Source organism: Salmo trutta, chromosome 1 (genome assembly GCF_901001165.1).
Source record: "Salmo trutta chromosome 1, fSalTru1.1, whole genome shotgun sequence".
NCBI classification, from domain to species: domain Eukaryota; kingdom Metazoa; phylum Chordata; class Actinopteri; order Salmoniformes; family Salmonidae; genus Salmo; species Salmo trutta.
In genome coordinates, this window is record NC_042957.1 from 38,800,464 (window position 1) to 38,823,468 (window position 23,005).

At 46.6% G+C, this 23,005-nt stretch overlaps 1 protein-coding gene across 2 annotated transcripts in view; it reads right to left on the reverse strand.

Annotated features, from left to right (window-relative positions):
• Nucleotides 1–8,151: 8,151 nt before the first annotated feature.
• LOC115195609 (glutamate receptor ionotropic, kainate 2) overlaps nucleotides 8,152–23,005 on the reverse strand; it is a 237,538-nt gene continuing 222,684 nt past the window's right edge. For both annotated transcript variants that reach the window (XM_029755669.1, XM_029755660.1), the window contains exons 16-17: nucleotides 12,178–12,431; nucleotides 8,152–10,063 (exon numbers count right to left, since the gene is read on the reverse strand). In XM_029755669.1, the coding sequence (XP_029611529.1) occupies nucleotides 9,899–10,063; nucleotides 12,178–12,431 (419 nt within the window). In that variant the 3' untranslated portion in view covers nucleotides 8,152–9,898. The remainder of the gene's footprint in view (nucleotides 10,064–12,177; nucleotides 12,432–23,005) is intronic.

Below are 23,005 nucleotides of genomic sequence, written 5' to 3' on the forward strand. Positions count from 1 at the left end.
CATAATGTTTAAATGAGCGAGTGAAGACTGTCCTAGAGACATTAACGACACTTATGTGTGTCCTATTTATTCATAATGATTTCCCTTTTAACCTGTCTGGGCTAGGGGGCAGTATTGAGAATTTTGGAAAAAATATGTTCCCATTTTTAACTGCCTCCTACACCAACTCAGAAGCTAGAATATGCATATTATTGTTCAGGTTTGGATAGAAAACACTCTGAATTTTCTAAAACTGTTTGAATGGTGTCTGTGAGTATAACAGAACTCCTATGGCAGGCAAAAACCTGACAAGGTTTCAAGCAGGAAGTACCCTGTCTGACAAGGAGTCGTGCGTCTTACATCTTTTTATTGAAAAGTAAGGATCTTAGCTGTAACGTGACAATTCCCAGGGCTCCGATAGGCTCTCAGAGCCCGGGAAATAACTGAAGGTTTACGAGGGAGTCTCAGGCTGAAACACATTATCACCTTTTGTAAGTGGCTGCTCCGAGGACCTTTGAATGAGGCGCGTGCACGAGTCGCTTCTGAGGAGAAATTTTATTCGGCTGTTTAGGCTCAATGCATACTCCCGGTCGGAATATTATCACTTATCTACGAGATAACTGGCATAAAAATTGGTTTTAAACAGCGGTTGACATGCTTCGAAGTACGGTAATGGAATATTTAGACATTTTTGACACGCCAATGCGCCATGCGCGGGACCGTGAAGAAGCATTCTGATAGTGTCTAGAACTCACGAAACAAAACGTCGCTGTTTGGATATAACGATGGATTATTTGGGACCAAACCAACATTTGTTATTGAAGTAGAAGTCCTGGCAGTGTATTCTGATGAAGAACAAGCAAGGTAAGAACATTTTTCTTATAGGAAATGTGATTTTGGTGGAGGCTGACCTGGGTGGGTATCTAAATAGCTAGCCCTGTAATGCCGGGCTATGTACTTAGATTATTGCAAAATGTGCTTCATCCGAAAAGCTATTTTAAAATCGGACATATCGAGTGCATAGAGGAGTAATGTATCTATAATTCTTAAAATAATTGTTATGCTTTTTGTGAACGTTTATCGTGAGTAATTTAGCAAACTGTTAGTAAATTCCCCGGAAGTTTGCGGGGGTTATGCTTTTTCTGAACGTCACATGCTAATGCAAAAAGCTGTTTTTTGATATAAATATGAACTTGATTGAACAGACATGCATGTATTGTATAACACAATGTCCTAGGTGTGTCATCTGATGAAGATCATCAAAGGTTAGTGCTGCATTTAGCTATGGTTTGGGTTTATGTGACATGATATGCTAGCTTGAAAAATGGATGTCTGATTTTTTCTGGCTGGGCACTCTGCTGACATAATCTAATGTTTTGCTTTCGTTGTAAAGCCTTTTTGAAATCGGACAGTGGGGTTAGATTAACGAGATTCTTGTCTTTAAATAGATGTAAAATAGTCATATGTTTGAGAAATTGAAGTAATAGTATTTCTAACGATTCAAAAATCGCGCCACTGGAATTTCAGTAGCTGTTACGTAGGTGGGACGAAATCGTCCCACATACCCCAGAGAGGTTAAAAGAGGTGTGTTTTCTGTTGTCCTTTGCTGAAGCTTGAATTGTGTGCCGTGTGCATTTGTCTCCTGAGTGAGATTTCGAGACAGTGTTTGTTGTTTTCGCAGTGTTACTGTGATCCTTCCATTACCGTTTCTCAGTGAAGTATTATGTTTATCCTTAACAACTGATTCCTTGTCTGGTCTCTCCTCTGCACCTGGGTCCAACCTCACCATGTCACAGCAAGCTTCAGCCAACAACATGGACCCAGGAGAGATCACCCAGATCAAGCATGTTGTAACCCACCTTAATTAAGAGCACTGCTGGGACGGCAGCAAGAACAACTCTTCCAGATATACGAAACCCTCTGGGCACTTACCGACTCCCTCCAACCACAGTCCAACCCCAACCCAGGAGGAGCCAATGTCCAAGTCTCATCACCCAGTGCTACAGGCGTCGCCATAGTTCCTCCAGGGAACCTGCACCGGGAACTCAACATCCCAGCTCCCGGGCGGGATGACGGCCACCAGGGAGGATGCAAGGGGTTCCTCACCCAGTGCTCTCTGGTGTTCGAGCTACTGTTCTCCTCATTCCACACTGATCGGGCCATGATCACCTACATAATCTCTCTACTCTCGGACGAGGCCCTGGCGTGGGCAACGGCGGTGTGGGAACAGCAGCCACCATCCTGCCGCTCCATATTAACCTTCACTGCCGAGCTGCGACGAGTATTCGACCGCTCAGTTGACGGACGAGAAGCAGCCAGCCGACTGTTCAAAATGTCTTCACATTGCTCCAACCTCTGCCAATCCCCAAACGAGTGTGGGATCTTCCCATAAAGGTGGACTCGCGGAAGCTTGCTCCACGCTACATAGGACTATTCAAGATCCTGAGTCTCATCAAACCGGTCAACTATTGTCTCCAGCTTCCCAGGTCTATGAGGGTCTGTCCATCCTTCCATGGCTCCCGTCTCAAGCTGGTAAGGACCAGTCCCTTCTCTCCCCCACACCTGTCCCTCCGCGTCCTCAACTTGTCGATGGTCCCCCGGGCCTACACTGTCCGGAGTCTGTTGGAGGCTCATCGGGTCCGAAGCACCCTGCAGTACCTGGTGGACTGGGAGGGCTACTGCCCAGAGGAGCGTGCGTGGGTGCCTGCCCGGGACATCCTGGATCCGAGACTTGTTCGGGACTTCAACCAACTACGTGGTGGTCGCCCTGGCTCAGCGGCTGGAGCCACTCCTAGATGGGGTGGTGGGGGTACTGTCATGGTTCCACCTGTCACCAGAGGGCGGCAGAGACCGTCCTAGAGACATGAACGACACTGTGTCCAATTTACTCTTCATGATTTCTTTGTTAAAAGAGGTGTGTTTTCTGTTGTCCTTTGCTGAAGCTTGAATTGTGTGCCGTGTGCATTTGTCTCCTGAGTGAGATTTCGAGACAGTGTTTGTTGTTTTCCCAGTGTTACTGTGATCCTTCCATTACCGTTTCTTAGTAAAGTATTATGTTTATCCTTAACCACTGATTCCTCGTCTGGTCTCTTTTCTGCACCTTGGTCCAACCTCACCATGTCACATTGTTAGGTCAAATTAGGTTTTGAATTTCCTGTATTTTTCGGCTTCAGACAAAAGCTAATATTTGCAAAAAAGATGATCCATCAATTTCAGTTGATCAACAAAATAAGATACCAGAACTGGGTCAAATATGTATGTCGAATAAGTATTGAGTTTGCACTTTTGAGACTATTCCATTGGTCCAAGCACAGCTGAAGTTTTTGACACAGGTCTGTAAAATACATGTTGTGCAATTGTTTTGTGTAAAATAAAGTTGGACTATGCAGCATTTCGAATTGACCACCTGTTTACCTCAGCCAGTCTAAATAAACAACTAAATTCAGATTTATAAATCCTAGAAATAAAACGTCTAGCTGTCCCAGTAGCCCTCCCAGTCCACCACTCTAGCTGTCAAGGAGAGTAGGCAGACAGATCTAACAAGCTAGTGTCAGATGCAAGACGGAGCTGTCTAGGCGGCTGGCGCACATTAGACGTTTCCACATAAAACAAACACTAAATAAAAGGCTCCATTGGGACAATGTGTAGAAGTACTAGTAGCTAACGTGAATCATTTAGCAAGCTGTGTTCTCCCACTCTGCTGCCATCTCACCACATCACATCTGCCACAGGAAGAATACACAAATACAATTTTTTTTGAATTTACATTCCTATGTGAGGGGAGTTAGGAGCTTTATCCATCCCCTGAGCATGTGTGGGAAATATATTAACCCCCATGCAGGAACAGTGAATACTGCAGACAAACACACACAAGGGCAGACACACACATGCGCGCAGACACAGGGGCAGGCAGGCAAGCAAAACAAAACACACACACACACACACACACACACACACACACACACACACACACACACACACACACACACACACACACACACACACCAATACATACATAGAGTCCTTTTAAATCAATTTGATTTATTTGTGTGGGCCTAATGGCTCCTCCACCATTGTCCCCATGCTATCTCTGCTCAGACACATGCTACTGCTAAGAAAACCCCTAATGCGTACCAAATCATCACATTTAAACCAACAGCGCTTGCCTAGCTCAGCTAGCTGCTGCAGCAATCACCCTTTTTATTGCATTTTCATATTGAAAATGCTGAACCATCCCAAAATGGAGGAAAAGCATATTAACAGACGGAAAATGGCTGAGAAAGGTGTTGTCATGCATGCATTGTTTGAGACTGATTTGGAAATCTATCCTAATGAAGTATTCAAAATCACTATGTGCTGACATATTTAAGCTGCATCACTTGTGTCCTTCCTTCCAACCTACCAAAACAAATCAAAAGATAGTTCAGGCCATTTTTCCTGGTTTTTAGAATGATATACATTCTACTACTCTGAGTAGTCATTGTAGCATAGCTAAATTGAGAAATGCCAGTTTTCTTCTCTGAACTGATCATTTTCTTCTTGGTCATGGCCTACCAATTGGGAACACATATTATTAAATTAAAGACATATACGGCACTTGATATCATTCAAAACCCCTTTATCCTGCCTGTTTGTGTGTAATGACGATACTTTCACAAGGGTACTTTCCCAATAGCAGCCCACAGAGAAGCCATAATGTGACGGAAATAAGTGTGACGGATTCGCTCTCCACTGAATGCCTTCTCTGACCTTCCCTGTCATTTTGGAGGGCAGAGCGGGTGGCGATGTCCGTTCCTGTTGCTCTCTGTTGTTGTGCCTTTGAAAACGCTTTTAATCATTAATTTCAGAATGTACACTTTCAGAAAACCCCTGAACTGTCGCCCATTTGATGGGAGAAATAACAACCTTCAAAAAAACCACTTGTCAGATTACACTTTACCTCAGCGGCTGCACAGATGGACAGACTGACTGACAGACAAACAGACGTGAAGATGGATGGATGAGCATAGATGTAAACAGACAGATAAAGAGACAGACAGAGACTATTTCCATTACAGTGAGGGAAAAAAGTATTTGATCCCCTGCTGATTTTGTACGTTTGCCCACTGACAAAGAAATGATCAGTCAATCATTTTAATGGTAGGTTTATTTGAACAATGAGAGACAGAATAACAACAACAAAAATCCAGAAAAACACACGTCGAAAATGTTATAAAATGATTTGCATTTTAATGAGGGAAATAAGTATTTGACCCCCTCTCAATCAGAAAGATTTCTGGCTCCCAGGTGTCTTTTATACAGGTAACGAGCTGAGATTAGGAGCACACTCTTAATAACCTCTTGGGGCTAGGGGGCAGTATTTTCACGGCCGGATGAAAAACGTACCCAATTTAAACTAGTTACTACTCTTGCCCAGGAAATAGAATATGCATATTATTAGTAGATTTGGATAGAAAACACTCTGAAGTTTCTAAAACTGTTTGAATGGTGTCTGAGAGTATAACACAACTCATATGGCAGGCAAAAACCTGAGAAAATTTCAACCAGTAAGGTCTGAGAATTGTAGTTCTACTTTTGAATCCCTAGAGAAACTACAAATACTTAGGGGTCACGTTGCACTTCCTAAGGCTTCCATTGGCTGTCAAAAGCCCTCTGAAAGTTGTTTCATACGTATCCAGTAACCGGGCAGAATATAGGAGCTCAGTTACTGAGTGGACTGCTGTAGGACAAAGGGATTGGAAATGCGCTGTCACGCGAGTGCGCCTTTCCTTATTTTTCTTCTGAAATGAATACGCTATTGTCTGCTCTCGTAAAAGCCTGGGTTTTCTGCACGTTAACACTAGAAGCTTATTACCTAAAATCCAGATGTGTTGGTCAATTATCGCATTTCTACATGAAAATTTGATTTTAAAGGGAGTGCTCCTATTCTCAGTTTGTTACCTGTATAAAGGACACCTGTCCACAGAAGCAATCAATTACTCAGATTCCAAACTCTCCACCATGGCCAAGACCAAAGAGCTCTCCAAGGATGTCAGGGACAAGATTGTAGACCTACACAAGGCTGGAATGGGCTACAAGACCATCGCCAAGCAGCTTGGTGAGAAGGTGACAACAGTTGGTGCGATTATTCGCAAATGGAAGAAACACAAAAGAACTGTCAATCTCCCTCGGCCTGGGGCTCCATGCAAGATCTCACCTCGTGGAGTTGCAATGATCATGAGAACGGTGAGGAATCAGCCCAGAACTACACGGGAGGATCTTGTCAATGATCTCAAGGCAGCTGGGACCATAGTCACCAAGAAAACAATTGGTAACACACTACGCCGTGAAGGACTGAAATCCTGCAGCGTCCGCAAGGTCCCCCTGCTCTAGAAAGCACATATACATGTCCCCCGTCTGAAGTTTGCCAATGAACATCTGATTGATTCAGAGGACAACTGGGTGAAAGTGTTGTGGTCAGATGAGACCAAAATGGAGCTCTTTGGCATCAACTCAACTCGCCGTGTTTGGAGGAGGAATGCTGCCTGTGACCCCAAGAACACCATCCCCACCATCAAACATGGAGGTGGAAACATTATGCTTTGAGGGTGTTTTTCTGCTAAGGGTACAGGACAACTTCACCGCATCAAAGGGACGATGGACGGGGCCATGTACCGTCAAATCTTGGGTGAGAACCTCCTCCCCTCAGCCAGGGCATTGAAAATGGGTCGTGGATGGGTATTCCAGCATGACAATCACCCAAAACACACAGCCAAGGCAACAAAGGAGTGGCTCAAGAAGAAGCACATTAAGGTCCTGGAGTGGCCTAGCCAGTCTCCAGACCTTAATCCCATAGAAAATCTGGTTGGAGTTGCCAAACGCCAGCCTCGAAACCTTAATGACTTGGAGAAGATCTGCAAAGAGGAGTGGGACAAAATCCCTCCTGAGATGTGTGCAAACCTGGTGGCCAACTACAAGAAACGTCTGACCTCTGTGATTGCCAACAATGGTTTTGCCACCAAGTACTAAGTCATGTTTTGCAGAGGGGTCAAATTTCCCTCATTAAAATGCAAATAATTTTATAACATTTTTGACATGCGTTTTTCTGGATTTTGTTGTTGTTATTCTGTCTCTCACTGCTCAAATAAACGTACTATTAAAATTATAGACTGATAATTTCTTTGTCGTACAAAATCAGCAGGGGATCAAATCGTTTTTTCCCTCACTGTATCCCTTATTTATATGTTATGCATGATTTTCGTTAATACATTACCTCCATAGTGGTGGTTATGCAACACCATAGATAAAACAGTAATCCCGCTGGTTATAAAAATGTATCCTGGGAGGCATGTTAAACACCTATGGGCTCAGTGGCTGCGGAGAGGATATAACACAATGACCCATATCCCACAGTGCATTCTGGGAGATGTATTCACAGAGCCCACCGGCAGTGGCAGGTGGAGTGTGGCTTCAGACACCTGGTCCACCTAGAGAGCCCTTAGGGCCTGCCCCCAGCTCACCTCTCACCCAATCGTAGTGGAGGACTACAAATCCCCAAGCAGGAAACAAGTGCACCACTTCCTGGCCGTCTTCAGGGACGTTCACGCCAGAGGGGAGGTATGTATGTGCTTATTTGGTACCACTTTAGCTGAAGCTTACCTACATATAGACGTTATAACACATTCATGTTACATTGCATATTGGATTCATAAGCAGTGCATAAACATACTTTTTTCCCAACCTCAATACATAACAAACAGCATAAACCTACAGTTGTGGACATATGCATTTCATAACTTTGTACTGCTTATGAATGTGGTATGTTTGGGTTATGAATATGTTATAAAACCTTATGTAGTTGTTAAGTACCCTCCATGTAAAGTGGTACCACTGTGTATAGGTACTCTTCTCATAAACAAATCAATACATTTCATAATAAAATTACATTACTACACCCCTCCCCCCTCTGATAAGTAACTGTTCTCTGATGTTGTTCCCAGCCGGTGGCTGTCCACTGTAAGGCTGGTGTGGGGAGAACAGATATTTTACTTAGTTGACATAATTGATTTGATCTCAGGCACGCACGCACACACACACACACACACACACAAAGAGAACTCTAGTATCAAAAGTTTGGAAACAAATGAATAGTTATTACTTTTTTAATGATTACATTTTTTTGTAAAACCTTGCATCAATGTCAAATAGATTCTGTTATCTCGTTTTTTGGTTGACAATACAGTTGGATATTTTCTGATGAATCTTCCAAATTATTCAACCATTTACACTTTGTACCACTGAATCTAGCCGGGTAGAAAATGGCAAGCAATACTGGTAAAAAAAAGAAAAGCCTATGAAGTAGGTCTCCCCTGTATATTTTATGAATGGTTTCTTGAAATTACTCAAATTCTACATTAATTTATTAATGTACAGAATAAATATTTTAAGAAACATGGACCTTGTATTTTGTTTTCTGGGGATGGACCCCTTTGGGATTGATTGAGACACTCCAGGATGAAGTTTCCCCTAGGCACAGATGTAGGATCAGCTTCCCCTCCCCCAATCCTACACTTAACCATTAGTGTGAAAATGCAAAAGACCCCCAAGATCAGCATCTACGGGCAACTTCACCCTACTCTGAATGAGCGCTCTGACCGAACGCTCATCCTTCATGACCACTGATAGATAAAAGACTGGATAGGTTTCTGCTATATTGCTTCCACCTGTCATGTCCTACAGTATCAGTGGTCATAGAGGAAAGTACACAAGGAATGGAAAGTTAAAACTATTGAGACACAGCCACTGTACAGCTACAGTATGTAAGCAAGGTTTAGTAGGGAGATGAGGGCAGCTCTAGAACGTCCAGATATGCTTGTCATCTCACAACAGAAACATGGGCCCTATTGAGGAAACAGGATGGACGACAGAGGAGAGAGAGAGCATGGCACAGTGAGGGGCCCCCGGAGGCCCCAGATCGGGGGCACCCCTGAATCACCTGTAGTCAGAATGAGGGTGGAGGGGGGCTCCCACCTGCTACATATGTGAAGTCCACAGAGAATGCTAGACTGATAGAAAGTACTACAAAACTTTGTCCGTATACAAAAACAAACATTTTTTGTAGAAATCTTGCCTTTAAACAGTAGATATTAACTCAAAATGACAGACTGTAATGTGATTTTTGACACCGTACAGCATGTTTGTGGAGGCATTGAAAGTAATATGTCAGTGCTTTATGTCGCCCGAACTTTGGCACGATAAACGCATTACAGAAGATAAACAATGAGTATTAGGGAGGTCAAGCCAAATCAATGATTACAAATGAAATAAATACATATTTTATCATCTCTATTTTCTTCATACAGTTCTTATTCAACATTTTGACACTTTGTAACATTCCTTATCATAACAACCTGTTATATGAGCTCCTTTTTTATCAACTGGACACACACACATGGAGATTTGACAAAAGTGTAAATGACATCAACAGAAAAAAACAACATTGACTAATTTCTTGGGGTGTTATGGTCTCAAGATACAGTGTGATGCTCTGAACAGGTGTGTGTGCATGTGTGGGTGTGCGAAGTCACTGACTGTGAAGTGAACTCAAAGGCAGTCTCAACAGACATGCAGTTTGAGTTCTCCTCTTCGGGTCCCTATCGAGATCCATCTCAAAGATTCATCATTCTCACAATCCTTCAACTTGTCCCCTGCAGAAGTCCCTCTCGAAAACTGTTGGCCACCATGAGGTGACGCATCATCTCCAGTTATGTCCACACACCTACATTTCCACAGGAAACATGTCTACCATACTACCAAAGCTGGGGGCCAATGCAATATAGTTTCAGGTTACGTTAACATTACATTAACGTTCATTCAAGCCCTCCAGATCTTCTGGCTGTGTTTAGATTTTTTCAGGGCTATTTTTGACCTTCGACCCCAATCACGCCATGGTCTCCTTGCCTGGCAGTCTCCTGTCGTTAAATGTGTGCATGTTGATGACCTCCTCAGTCTTGACGATGACTGGTGGCTGCGGCTTCTGCTTGAGCCGCCGCTGGCACTTCAGGGAGCCACGTAGCTCTTCCAGCATTGCACTGCAGAAAGAGCGCTGAAGAAGGGGAAGGAGGGGAGAGGGAGGTTGAGAGCAAAATACGGACAGAACTGGCAACATTAACTGACAGATATAGTCAGTATACAGTATGTGGTCCATGCAAGAAAAACGCTAGAGTTGTCAATACCATGCTCTAACCCACTGGTAAATGGTAAGTTACTAAATATAGTCTGTAACATTCTCTATTAAATGGGATTTTAAATTATGTGTCATTTAATGTAGTGAACTTTGAAAATATTGATGTATGTCAATTTTAAAGTGGTTAAAATTCATTAAAATACATTGACGGTCTTTTTATTTGTTATGGATCCCCATGAGCTACTCTTCCTGGGGTCCAGCAAAATTAAGTCTGTTTATAAACATTTTAAAACATTACAATACAGTATGATAAACTAAAGAAAATTACATTTTCATCAAGTTTTTTACATTTCTATGGCAAAATGTTTACTTTTTGAAAATACTTCATTTTAATGGACCAAAATACCAACAAATCTCCAAATTGATAGGTAGATGCAAAAATGTCATTTCAGCCTTTGGTGCCTGGCGTTAAACAACATTCAAATATTTGTAGTGTTTTCAGTAGTTAATTACTTTTTTTGCCATGTAGAGGTGTAGCTAACTACTGGAACTACACACTACCTTTTTTGTGAAAAAATAACAGAAGATATGGGTGAAGTAGGCATTCTGAATTGGAAGATTTTCTTAGGTTTAATAGGCTAAATTACACATTCTGTTAACATCTGACTCCAGAACCAGAGTGATCTGTTCCTTCAATATGTGGTCTATGTCATTTCAGTTTTAGATACAAGTGCTTTAGTGTAGCTTAACTTCATCCAGTGTGAAGTAATTTGTATTCAGAGAAGCTTTCCCAACACTAATACATGGTTTGGGAAGCATCTAGATCAGGGCTCTCCAACCCTGTTTCTGGAGTGCTCCAACCCCAGTTGTAAATAACCTTTATTTATCACATCACGGACAAACTGAAATGGTCCACCCACACAGACAGTGTGGTGAAGAAGGTGCAACAGCGTCTCTTCAACATCAGGAGGCTGAAGAAATTTGTATTGTCACCTAAAACCCTCACAAACGTTTACAGATGCACAACTGAGTGCATCCTGTCGGGTTGTATCACCGCATGGTACCGCCCTCAACCGCAAGGCTCTCCAGAGGGTGGTGCAGTCTGCACAACATCACCGGGAGCAAACTACCTGCCCTCCAGGACACCTGCACCACCCGATGTCACAGGAAGGCCAAAAAGATCATCAAGGACAACAACCACCCGAGCCACTGCCTGTTCACCCCACTACCATCTAGAAGGCGAGGTCAGTACAGGTGCATCAAAGCTGGGACTGAGAGACTGAAAAACAGCTTCTATCTCAAGGCCATCAGACTGTTAAACAGCCATCACTAACACTGCCTATATACAGACTCAAATCATTGGCCACTTTAATCAATGGATCACTATTCACTTTAAAAATGCTACTTTAATAATGTTAACGTATCTTACATTACTCATCTCATATACTGTATTTTATACCATCTATTGCATCTTGCCTATGCTGCTCAGTCATCACTCATCCATATATTTATATGTACATATTCTTATTCCATCCCTTTAGATTTGTGTGTATTAGGTAGTTGTTGTGGAATTGTTAGATTACACTGCACTGTCGGAACTAGAAGCACAAGCATTTCGCTACACTCGCATTAACATCTGCATGTGACCAATAACATTTGATTTGAACTAGGCAAGTCAGTTGAGAACAAATTCTTATTTACAATGATGGCCTACTCCGGCCAAACCCGGATGACGCTGGGACAATTGTGCTCCCAATCACAGCCAGATGTGACACAGCCTGGATTTGAACCAGGGACTGTAGTGACACCTCTTGCACTGAGATGCAGTGCCTTAGATCGCTGTGCCACTCGGGAGCTCTGAGCACTTATTAACCAGCTAATTATCAGAAACAGGTAATAGATTAGGGTTGGAGCAAAACACCTGCAGGATGGTAGCTCTCCAGGAACAGGGTTGGAGAGCCCTGATCTACATAGCGTTTCAGCAGACTTTATAAATATTTGACAAAGTCTCTTTAAGGCTAAATAAACCTCACCTTCTCTAGCTCTGCGTTCTGTTTAGACTTGTACAGGACCTCCCCAACGGCCACGAACAAAGACAGCACCAGCCCTGCGGCCAGCACAATGAAGATACCCCCGATGTTCTGCACACCCAGAGCGCTGGCCTCCTTATTCTTCTCATCCTCCGGACAGCCGTTCCCCCTCCACCACTTCTCCTTCATCATGTGCAACTTCCCTTCTTCCTGTAGTTGCAGGATCGCTATGGTGATCTTGTCCCGGTACGGAGACCCTGCGGGGAACAAAAAGGACAGAAAATCAGATGATCAAAAACTATATATACTGAACAAAAAATATAAACTCAACATGTAAATTGTTGGTCCCATGTTTCATGAGCTGAAATAAAAGATCCCAGAAATGGTCCATATGCACAAAAAGCTAATTTCTCATCCCTGTTAGTGAGCATTTCTCCTTTGCCAAGATAATCCACCCATCTGACAGGTGTGGCATATCAAGAAGCTGATTAAATAGGACCTCCATATTTCGGCTTCTTCACCTGTCACATTATGCTGACTTGCGAAGTGTGATATCATTCCTATTGGAATCCAGCCAGAGTTAGGATATCCAACAATTTGAACTTTTATTCACCTGCAATCTGCAGTCAGAATGACTGCCAAGGTAGGGAAGAATAATAAATGAGACTACCTAGTGGCGCAGCGGTCTAAGGCACTGCATCTCAGAGCAAGAGGTGTCACTACAGTCCCTGGTTCATATCCAGGCTGTATCACATCTGGCCGTGATTGGGAGTCCCATTCGGCAGCGCACAATAGGCCCAGTGTCATCCAGGTTTGGCTGGGGTAGCCCATCGTTGTAAATATGAATTTTCTTAATTGACTTGCCTCGTTAAATAAAAAATATTTATAAAATGTTTTAAATTAACTGGAACAACAATCTCAATAACGGGTGAAATAAGTTCAGCCATTTATAGATTGGATTAGTTTAGAGAAATGTATGTTATTTATCTTTGTGTAGTATAAGATCATTTAATCAATCAATGCATGCAGAAACAAAGATATTAAAACAAACTATTCTAGTTTATGAGCATAACCTGTCATGCTATTGTGGTGTCTTCATAGAAACACTCCCTTGTAAGTCCTCCGTCCTCCTATTCATCGCTAATCCTCACAGTATCTTGGAGACAGGCTACAGAATTAGCATCTCGTTCTCAAGCGGGCATTACAACACTAAAAGGCGACACTGGGCTTTGTGTTCCGGAGGAGCAGAGCTCCCGTTGATTCTCATGAATAACCACTGTGTGTGTGTGTCATAAATGGTGTACATAAACAGAAGAGCCCAGCAGGGGGTTCACAGTGTGTGTGTGTGTGTGCGTCCATATGCGTGTGCCAACTCCCCAAATCTGCAGACAGTGGGAGAACGCTGGAATTAGGGGCAGCGTATTAGGACACAGTAGGAGCCTCAGTAATCGAAAGAAAAGTAATCACTCCGAGGTTACCGAGTAGGACTGCTGCCTCCCTCCCCACTCCCTATTCCAGAGCACAACACTTCAACAGCCTAGGCAGCTACTAGACACACACACACACACACACACACACACACACACACACACACACACACACACACACACACACACACACTCCCTCTGACGCAGCCAGATTTTATTTATATTTCATTAATGAACACCAACTTGAAACCATGTTAGTGTTTTTATAATATGATTATTAAACTTGGGTGCGTGGTGTGAATGCATACGTATGTGTGTATGTGTGGGCATGCATGTGTGTATGTGTAATGCTTGTAAGAAGCCCCCAGGTAAAAAAGGCACCACAGAGGATTTTGTTCTGTAGACAGTTGACTATTGGGTCCTATGCTTCCCTCTACACCCCCCTCCTTCCATCTCCATCTCTCCATCTTTCTTCATTTCATCTATCACTATCTGTCATATTTTCATCTACTCTGCTCGACAGTATTGAGAGCCTTTCTGATCTCCGACTGCTACAGAGACCTTGATTGGATGATTGGTTCCACAAGCTCTCACAGTCTCACTGCAGAATTAGGTGTGGTTGTGTTGCTCCTGTTGCCCTGTATCGTTCTATTTCTTCAAACATCAAATTTCGAAGTTAAAGGTTAAGTTTAGGCACTCATTCCGAATGGTTATGGTAAGGGTTAATGTTTGGGATAGGGTTAAGAAAATTGTACAAAAACAGCATCCCTGACTGAGATCAAACACACAACCTTCTGATCCTGAGTCATGGGATTGCACCCATCCACTATCCCCGCCCAAGGATCCAACAAGTTTTCTAAGTTTCCTGACTCTTCTCAGCTTCAAATGATTCATGATGGGGGGGGGGGGGGGGGAATATTCCTGCGCACGACGCAATGCAGAGTGCCTGGACACAGCCCTTAGCCGTGGTATATTGGTCATATACCACAAACCCCAGAGGTGCTTATTGCTATTATAAACTGGTTACCAAATTAATTAGAGAAGTAAAAATACATCTTTTGTCATATCCATGGTATACAGTCTGATATACCACAGCTGTCAGCCAATCAGAATTCAGGGATCAAACCACTCAGTTTACAAATATACGTATATACCCAGTGAAGGCAAAAAACCTTGAGGGTTTTATCCCTACAACAGAGTGTAATGGGGATTTTAGAAAACAACAGCTAACAAAAGCTAACCAAGTTACATCAAACTCTGAAATAACAGCTAACATTCCCCTTTAATTTGCTTCAGCTGTTTTACATTGACATTTATATCCATATTAATAATGCTGCTGCATGATTTTGCCTGGTCAGAAAAACGGCTAGAAGACATCCGACACCGTTTGCTTTCTATGGCAGGGGGAAGATCGAATGAATATTTTGCAACATTGTTGCCGAGGTCTGAGTGGCAAACATCAAGGTTCATACAAACATATTGGCACACCCTGAGCTGATAAACCTGTCTTTGTGCTGGTCTCCACCCCGCTCCAAGTGTCACCGATCTTCCCCATTATCCCCTGTGTATTTATACCTGTGTTCTCTGTTTGTCTGTTGCCAATTCGTTTTGTTTTGTAAAACCTACCAGCGTTTGTTCCCCTGCTCCTGTCTGTTCTTGCTTCTGTTTTCTAGTCCTTCCTGGTTTTGACCGTTCTGCCTGCCCTGAGCCTGCCTGCCGTTCTATACCTTGCCCCACCTCACTGGATTATTGACCCCTGCCTTTCCTGACCCTGAGACTGCCTGCCATTCTGGACCACCGAAAAGCTATTTTACTACTCCCTTCACAGATGTAACGGCTTGTCTGTGGTGTGGCGGAAAGAAGCGCAGGAAGCAGCGAACACGGTGTGGTAATTTTAATCAAACCACAACGTACAAAATAAAGGGCTCCCAACAACAGGGAAAAATACAACTAACAAGCACAGTCGAACAAACTGCAGTCGACACACAGAAAGACAATCCCGCACAATAGGAAGCGGGCCAGCTGAACTAAATAGCCCTCCTAATGACTAACTCAGGGCAGGTGAGAAAACATAAAAAAAGGGAAAAACAAAAAGGGAATCGGTGGTAGCTAATAGGCCGGTGACGACGACCGCCGAGCGCCACCCGAGCAGGAGGGGGCGCCACCGTCGGTAGGAATCGTGACAGTACCCCCCTCCTGACGCGCGGCTCCCGCAGCGCGCCGACACCGGCCTCGAGGCCGACCCGGAGGACGAGGCGCAAGGCGATCCGGACGGAGGCGGTGGAACTCCTTCAACATGGATGGGTCCAAGACGTCCTCCGTCGGCACCCAGCACCTCTCCTCCGGACCGTACCCCTCCCAGTCCACGAGGTACTGCAGGCCCCCCGCCCGGCGTCTCGAGTCCAGAATGGCCCTTACGCTGTACGCCGGGGACCCCCCGATGTCCAGGGGGGGTGGAGGGACCTCCGGCACCTCATCTTCTTGTAGGGGACCAGCCACCACCGGCCTGAGGAGAGACACATGAAACGAGGGGTTAATACGGTAATAGGAAGGGAGTTGCAACCGATAACACACCTCGTTTATCCTCCTCAGGACTTTGAAGGGCCCCACACACTGCGGCCCCAGCTTCCGGCAGGGCACGCGGAGGGACAGGTTCCGGGTCGAGAGCCAGACCCTGTCACCCGGTGCGAACACCGGCGCCTCACTGCGGTGGCGGTCAGCACTCCTTTTCTGCCTGGCACTGGCTTCCTTCAGTGAGTCCTGTACTGCTTTCCAGGTCTCCTTGGAGTGCTGAACCCAGTCCTCCACCGCAGGAGCCTCGGTCTGGCTCTGGTGCCATGGGGCCAGGACCGGCTGGTACCCTAACACACACTGGAAGGGTGATATGTTAGTAGAGGAGTGGCGAAGTGAGTTCTGGGCTAACTCTGCCCAGGGAATATACCTCGCCCACTCCCCTGGCCGGTCCCGGCAATACGACCTCAGGAACCTGCCCACCTCCTGGTTCACCCTCTCCGCCTGCCCATTGCTCTCGGGGTGATAACCGGAGGTTAAACTGACCGAGACCCCCAGCCGCTCCATAAACGCCTTCCAGACCCTGGATGTGAACTGGGAACCCCGATCAGAGACAATATCCTCCGGCACCCCGTAGTGCCGGAAGACGTGGGTAAATAGGGCCTCCGCAGTCTGCAGGGCCGTAGGGAGACCGGGCAAGGGGAGGAGACGGCAGGACTTAGAAAACCGATCCACAACCACCAGGATCGCAGTGTTCCCCTGAGAGGGGGGAAGATCTGTCAGGAAGTCGATAGACAGGTGCGACCATGGTCGTTGCGGAACGGGGAGGGGCTGTAACTTCCCTCTCGGTAAATGCCTAGGAGCCTTACTCTGGGCACACACCGAACAGGAAGAGACATATGACCTCACGTCCTTAGCCAAGGTGGGCCACCAATACTTCCCCCTTAGACTCCGCACTGTCCTCTCTACACCAGGATGACCCGCCGCAGGTAGCGTGTGCGCCCACCGAATCAACCGATCGCGAACATCGAGCGGCACATACATGCGCCCCTCGGGCACCTGCGTCGGCGCAGGTTCCAACACCAGTGCCCGCTCGATGTCCGCGTCCACCTCCCACACCACTGGTGCCACCAGCCTTGACGCTGGAATGATGGGAGTTGGATCGATGGGTCGGTCATCCGTGTCATACAGACGGGACAGCGCGTCGGCTTTAGTATTAAGGGAACCCGGTCTATATGAGATGGTAAACCTAAACCGGGCGAAGAACATGGCCCACCTTGCCTGACGTGGATTCAGTCTCCTCGCTGCCCGGATGTACTCCAGGTTTCGGTGGTCGGTCCAGATGAGAAAGGGGTGCTTAGCCCCCTCAAGCCAGTGTCGCCACACCCTCAAGGCTTTGACTACCGCTAGCAACTCCCTGTCCCCCACATCGTAATTTCGCTCCGCCGAACTGAGCTTCCTTGAGAAGAAAGCACAGGGGCGGAGTTTCGGTGGCGCACCCGAGCGCTGTGATAGCACGGCACCCACCCCAGCCTCGGATGCGTCCACCTCTACTACGAACGCTAAAGACGGGTCCGGGTGCGCCAACACGGGCGCGTCGGTGAACAGTGTCTTCAACTTCTTGAAGGCTCCGTCCGCCTCCGTCGACCATCTCAAACGCGCCGGCCCCCCCTTCAGCAGTGAGGTAATGGGAGCCGCTACCTGGCCAAACCCCCGGATAAACCTCCGGTAGTAGTTGGCAAAGCCCAAGAACCGCTGCACTTCCTTCAACGTGGTTGGAGTCGGCCAATTACGCACGGCCTTAACACGGTCACACTCCATCACCACCCCCGTGGTGAAAATGCGATAACCCAGAAAGGAGACGGCTCGTTTGAAAAACTAACACTTCTCAGCCTTAACGTATAGGTCATGCTCCAGCAGTCTACCAAGCACCTTGCGCACCAGGGACACATGCGCGGAGCGGGTGGCGGAATATATCAGAATGTCATCGATATAAACAATCACGCCCTGCCCGTGCAGGTCCCTGAGAATCTCGTCAACAAAGGATTGAAAGACGGCTGGAGCATTTTTCAACCCATACGGCATGACGAGGTACTCATAATGGCCTGATGTGGTACTAAAGGCGGTTTTCCACTCATCTCCCTTCTTGATACGCACCAGGTTATACGCGCTCCTGAGATCCAATTTTGTGAAGAGCTGTGCTCCGTGAAATGATTCCACCGCCGTAGCGATAAGAGGTAGTGGGTAACTAAACCCCACCGTGATCGCGTTTAGACCTCTATAATCAATGCACGGACGCAGACCTCCCTCCTTTTTCTTCACAAAAAAGAAACTCGAGGAAGCGGGTGAGATGGAGGGCCGAATGTACCCCTGTCCCAAGGATTCCGTGACGTATGTCTCCATAGCCACCGTCTCCTCTTGTGACAAGGGGTACACGTGACTCCTGGGAAGCGCAGCGTTAACCTGGAGATCTATCGCACAATCCCCTTGTCGATGAGGTGGTAATTTAGTCGCTCTCTTTTTACAAAAAGCGATCGCCAAATCGGCGTATTCAGGGGGAATGCGCACGGTGGACACCTGGTCTGGACTCTCCACCGACGTGGCACCTATGGAAACTCCTAGACATCTCCCTGAACACTCCTCCGACCACCCCTGGAGAACCCCCTGTTTCCATGAAATGAGGGGATTGTGACCAGCCAGCCAGGGGACCCCCAGCACCACCGGAAACGCAGGTGAATCAATAAGGAAAAAGTTAATGCTTTCCTTATGACTCCCCAGCGTTACCATGTCCAGCGGCACCGTAGACTCCCTGACTAGCCCTGACCCTAATGGTCGGCTATCTAAGGAGTGCACGGGGAAGGGGGAATCTATCGGCACCCGTGGAATGCCCAGCTTAATGGCAAGTCCACGGTCCATAAAGTTCCCAGCTGCGCCTGAATCGACTAGCGCCCTATGCTGGGAAGAGGGGAAAAAGTTAGAAAATGAAACAGGCAAAAACACATGACCAACGGGGGGTTCTGGGCGAGTCTGGTGCTGACTCACCTGAGGTGACCGAGAAGTGTTCTGCCTGCCTTCTCGACTCCCAGACTGGCTCCTCCAGCACCGGTCGGCCGTGTGTCCTCTCCGACCACAGCTGGTGCAGGAGAAGCCACCTCCTCCGGTGCCCCTTGACACGGCCCCCCCTACCTCCATAGGGGTAGGGGCGGGGGTGCCCGGGGGTGGAACGGGCAGGACCCTCTCCGAACGCCCGCGGGCAGCCAGCAAATTGTCCAACCGTATGGACATATCAATAAGTTCGTCCAGGGATAGATTGGTGTCCCTACAGGCCAGCTCCCTGCGGACGTCCGCCCGGAGACCACACCTGTAGTGGTCTATGAGGGCCCTGTCATTCCACCCCGCTCCAGCAGCCAAGGTCCTAAACTCCAGCGCGAAGTCTTGAGCGCTCCTCGTCTCCTGCCTGAGGTGGAACAGCCGTTCACCCGCCGCTCTACCTTCGGGGGGGTGGTCGAAAACAGCCCGAAAGCGGCGGGTGAACTCTGGGTAGTGGTCCCTCGCCGAGTCCGGAGCGTTCCAGACCGCATTAGCCCACTCCAGAGCTCGGCCCGTCAGGCAGGAAACGAGGGCACTCACGCTCTCCTCTCCTGTAGGAGCAGGCCTGACGGTGGCCAGGTACAACTCTAACTGGAGAAGAAACCCCTTGCACCCAGCCGCCGTCCCATCGTACTCCCTCGGGAGTGCCAGGCGAAGCGCGCCAGAGCCAGACGTCGTAGGAGGAGGAGATGGTTGTATCGGGGGGGGGGGGGTATAGGTGGAGAGAGGATACCACTCCTCTCCCATCGGTCCATCCTCTCCATCACCTGGTCCATGGCGGATCCGATGCGATGCAGGACCGATGCATTTTGTAGGACACGTTCCTCCATCGAGGGTAGTGAAGTGCCCGCTGCTCCCGCTGATTCCATGCTCTTTGTGGTGCGGGATTCTGTAATGGCTTGTCTGTGGTGTGGCGGAAAGAAGCGCAGGAAGCAGCGAACATGGTGTGGTAATTTTAATCAAACCACAATGTACAAAATAAAGGGCTCCCAACAACAGGGAAAAATACAACTAACAAGCACAGTCGAACAAACTGCAGTCGACACACAGAAAGACAATCCCGCACAATAGGAAGCGGGCCAGCTGAACTAAATAGCCCTCCTAATGACTAACTCAGGGCAGGTGAGAAAACATAAAAAAAGGGAAAAACAAAAAGGGAATCGGTGGTAGCTAATAGGCCGGTGACGACGACCGCCGAGCGCCACCCGAGCAGGAGGGGGCGCCACCGTCGATAGGAATCGTGACAACAGAACAGCGCAAACTGGCTTTAACCAGAATAGAAAGAGGAGTGGGAGGCCCCGGTGCACAACTGAGCAAGAGGACAAGTATATTAGAGTGTCTAGTTTGAGAAACAGACGCCTCACAAGTCCTCAAGTTGCAGCTTCATTAACTGAATCCCCAAAAACGTTTCCACTGCATTTCAGCCCTGCCACAAAAGGACCAACTGACATCATGTCAGTGATTCTCTCGTTAACACAGGTTTGAGTGTTGACGAGGACAAGGCTGCAGATCACTCTGTCATGCTGATTGAGTTCGAATAACAGACTGTAAGCTTCAAAAGGAGGGTGGTGCTTGGAATCATTGTTCTTCCTCTGACAAACATGGTTACCTGCAAGGAAACATGTGCCGTCATCATTGCTTTGCACAAAAAGGGCTTCACAGGCAAAGATATTGCTGCCAGTAAGATAGCACCTAAATCAACCATTTATCAGATCATCAAGAACTCCAAGGAGATCGGTTCTATAGTTGTGAAGAAGGCTTCAGGGCATCCAAGAAAGTCCAGTAAGTGCCAGGACCATCTCCTAAAGTTGATTCAGCTGCGGGATCGGGGCACCAGCAGTACAGAGCTTGCTCAGGAATGGCAGCAGGCAGGTGTGAGTGAATCTGCACGCACAGTGAGGCTAAGACTTTTGGAGGATGGCCTGGTGTCAAGAAGGGCAGCAAAGAAGCCACTTCTCTCCAGGAAAAACATCAGGGACAGACTGATATTCTGCAAAAGGTACAGGGATTGGACTGCTGAGGACAGGGGTAAAGTCATTTTCTCTGATGAATCCCCTTTCCGATTGTTCGGGGCATCTGGAAAAAAGCTTGTCCGGAGAAGACAAGGTGAGCGCTACCATTAGTCCTGTGTCATGCCAACAGTAAAGCATCCTGAGACCATTCATGTGTGGGGTTGCTTCTCAGCCAAGGGAGTGGGCTCACTCACAATTTTTCCTAAGAACACAGCTTTGAATAAAGAATGGTACCAACACATCCTCCGAGAGCAACTTCTCCCAACCATCCAGGAACAGTTTGGTGATGAACAATGTATTTTCCAGCATTATGGAGCACCTTGCCATAAGGCAAAAGTGATAGCTAAGTGGCTCGGGGAACAAAACATTAATATTTTGGGTCCATGGCCAGGAAACTCCCCAGACCTTAATCCCATTGAGAACTTGTGGTCAATCCTCAAGAGGCTGGTGGACAAACAAAAACCCCAAGATTCTGACAAACTCCAAGCATTGATTATGCAAGAATGGGCAGCCATCAGTCAGGATGTGGCCCAAAGTTAATTGACAGCATGCCAGCGCGGATTGCAGAGGTCTTGAAAAAGAAGGGTCAACACTGCAAATATTGACTCTTTGCATCAACTTCATGTAATTGTCAATAAAATCCTTTGACACTTATGAAACGCTTGTAATTATACTTCAGTATTCCATAGTAACATCTGAGAAAAATATCTAAAGACACTGAGGCCTCAGATTTGTGAAAATGTATATTTGTATCGTTCTCAAAACTTTTGCCCATGACTGTACATCATAATAATTATGTCTGCATAGCATTTTGTCTTCATTTAGGCAGATTAACGCATGCTTACTTTGGAAGATTAACTCATGTTTTTGCTACTTCTGTCTTCTTCCCTGGAACCAGTCAGGCAACAAACCATACTTTACTGGCAGTAGGTAGCCCAGCGGCTAAGGAGTTGGGCTAGTGGCTGGTTTGAATCCGGGGCCAGGCGCTGGAAAAAATTAGCGGAATTGATCTGACAACTGGAGGGCTGCTGGGTTCACATCCTCAAAACATTCCTCTATTGTTGGGCCCTTGAGCAAGGCCTTTAACCCCACAACATGCTCTCCATCCAGAGCATTGCAGTTTAAACCTGTGCTCGTCTCAACTGTATCTGTGAGGTCTGCTGTTTGGGAGAAGGGGGGGGTTGAGAACGGAGCAGAAGAAACATTTTTGTTGTTTACTGTAACTAAAGGACAAAGTTGTATTGTAAAGAAGTCAGCCAGAGTTGACATGGGCCATCATTCAAATTAAGATGCCTCCCTGGCCACCAGTGTATATTTCCAAGCTATGTTTGCATATAATGACAAACATTCTAAAAATGATGCTGGTATTATTTTGTCAATTATTTTGTCACACCCTGATCTGTTTCACCTGTCTTTGTGCTTGTCTCCACCTGCCTCCAGGTGTGGCCCATCTGGCCCATTATCCCCTGTGTATTTATACCTGTGTTTGTCTGTTGCCAGTTCATCTTGTCTTGTGATAGTACGAACTGGCCATGACTGACCCAGCAAAAACTCAGACCACTCCGCAATACCGTCTCCTCCCAGGGAGCCACCATTGGAAGACACGAGGAGTTACTTCAAGGTCTTATGGAAGGATTCCAGACCTTGGCGGAATGACAGGACCATGCTTTCAACACATTGCTAGAGTAATTCCATGGAGTGTCTGTGAGGCAGCCCGCCACGACACTAACCACCCAGATTGTCAATTAACCCGCCACCAGCGGCATTTCTCCCCAATCTACCCCGGCTTCC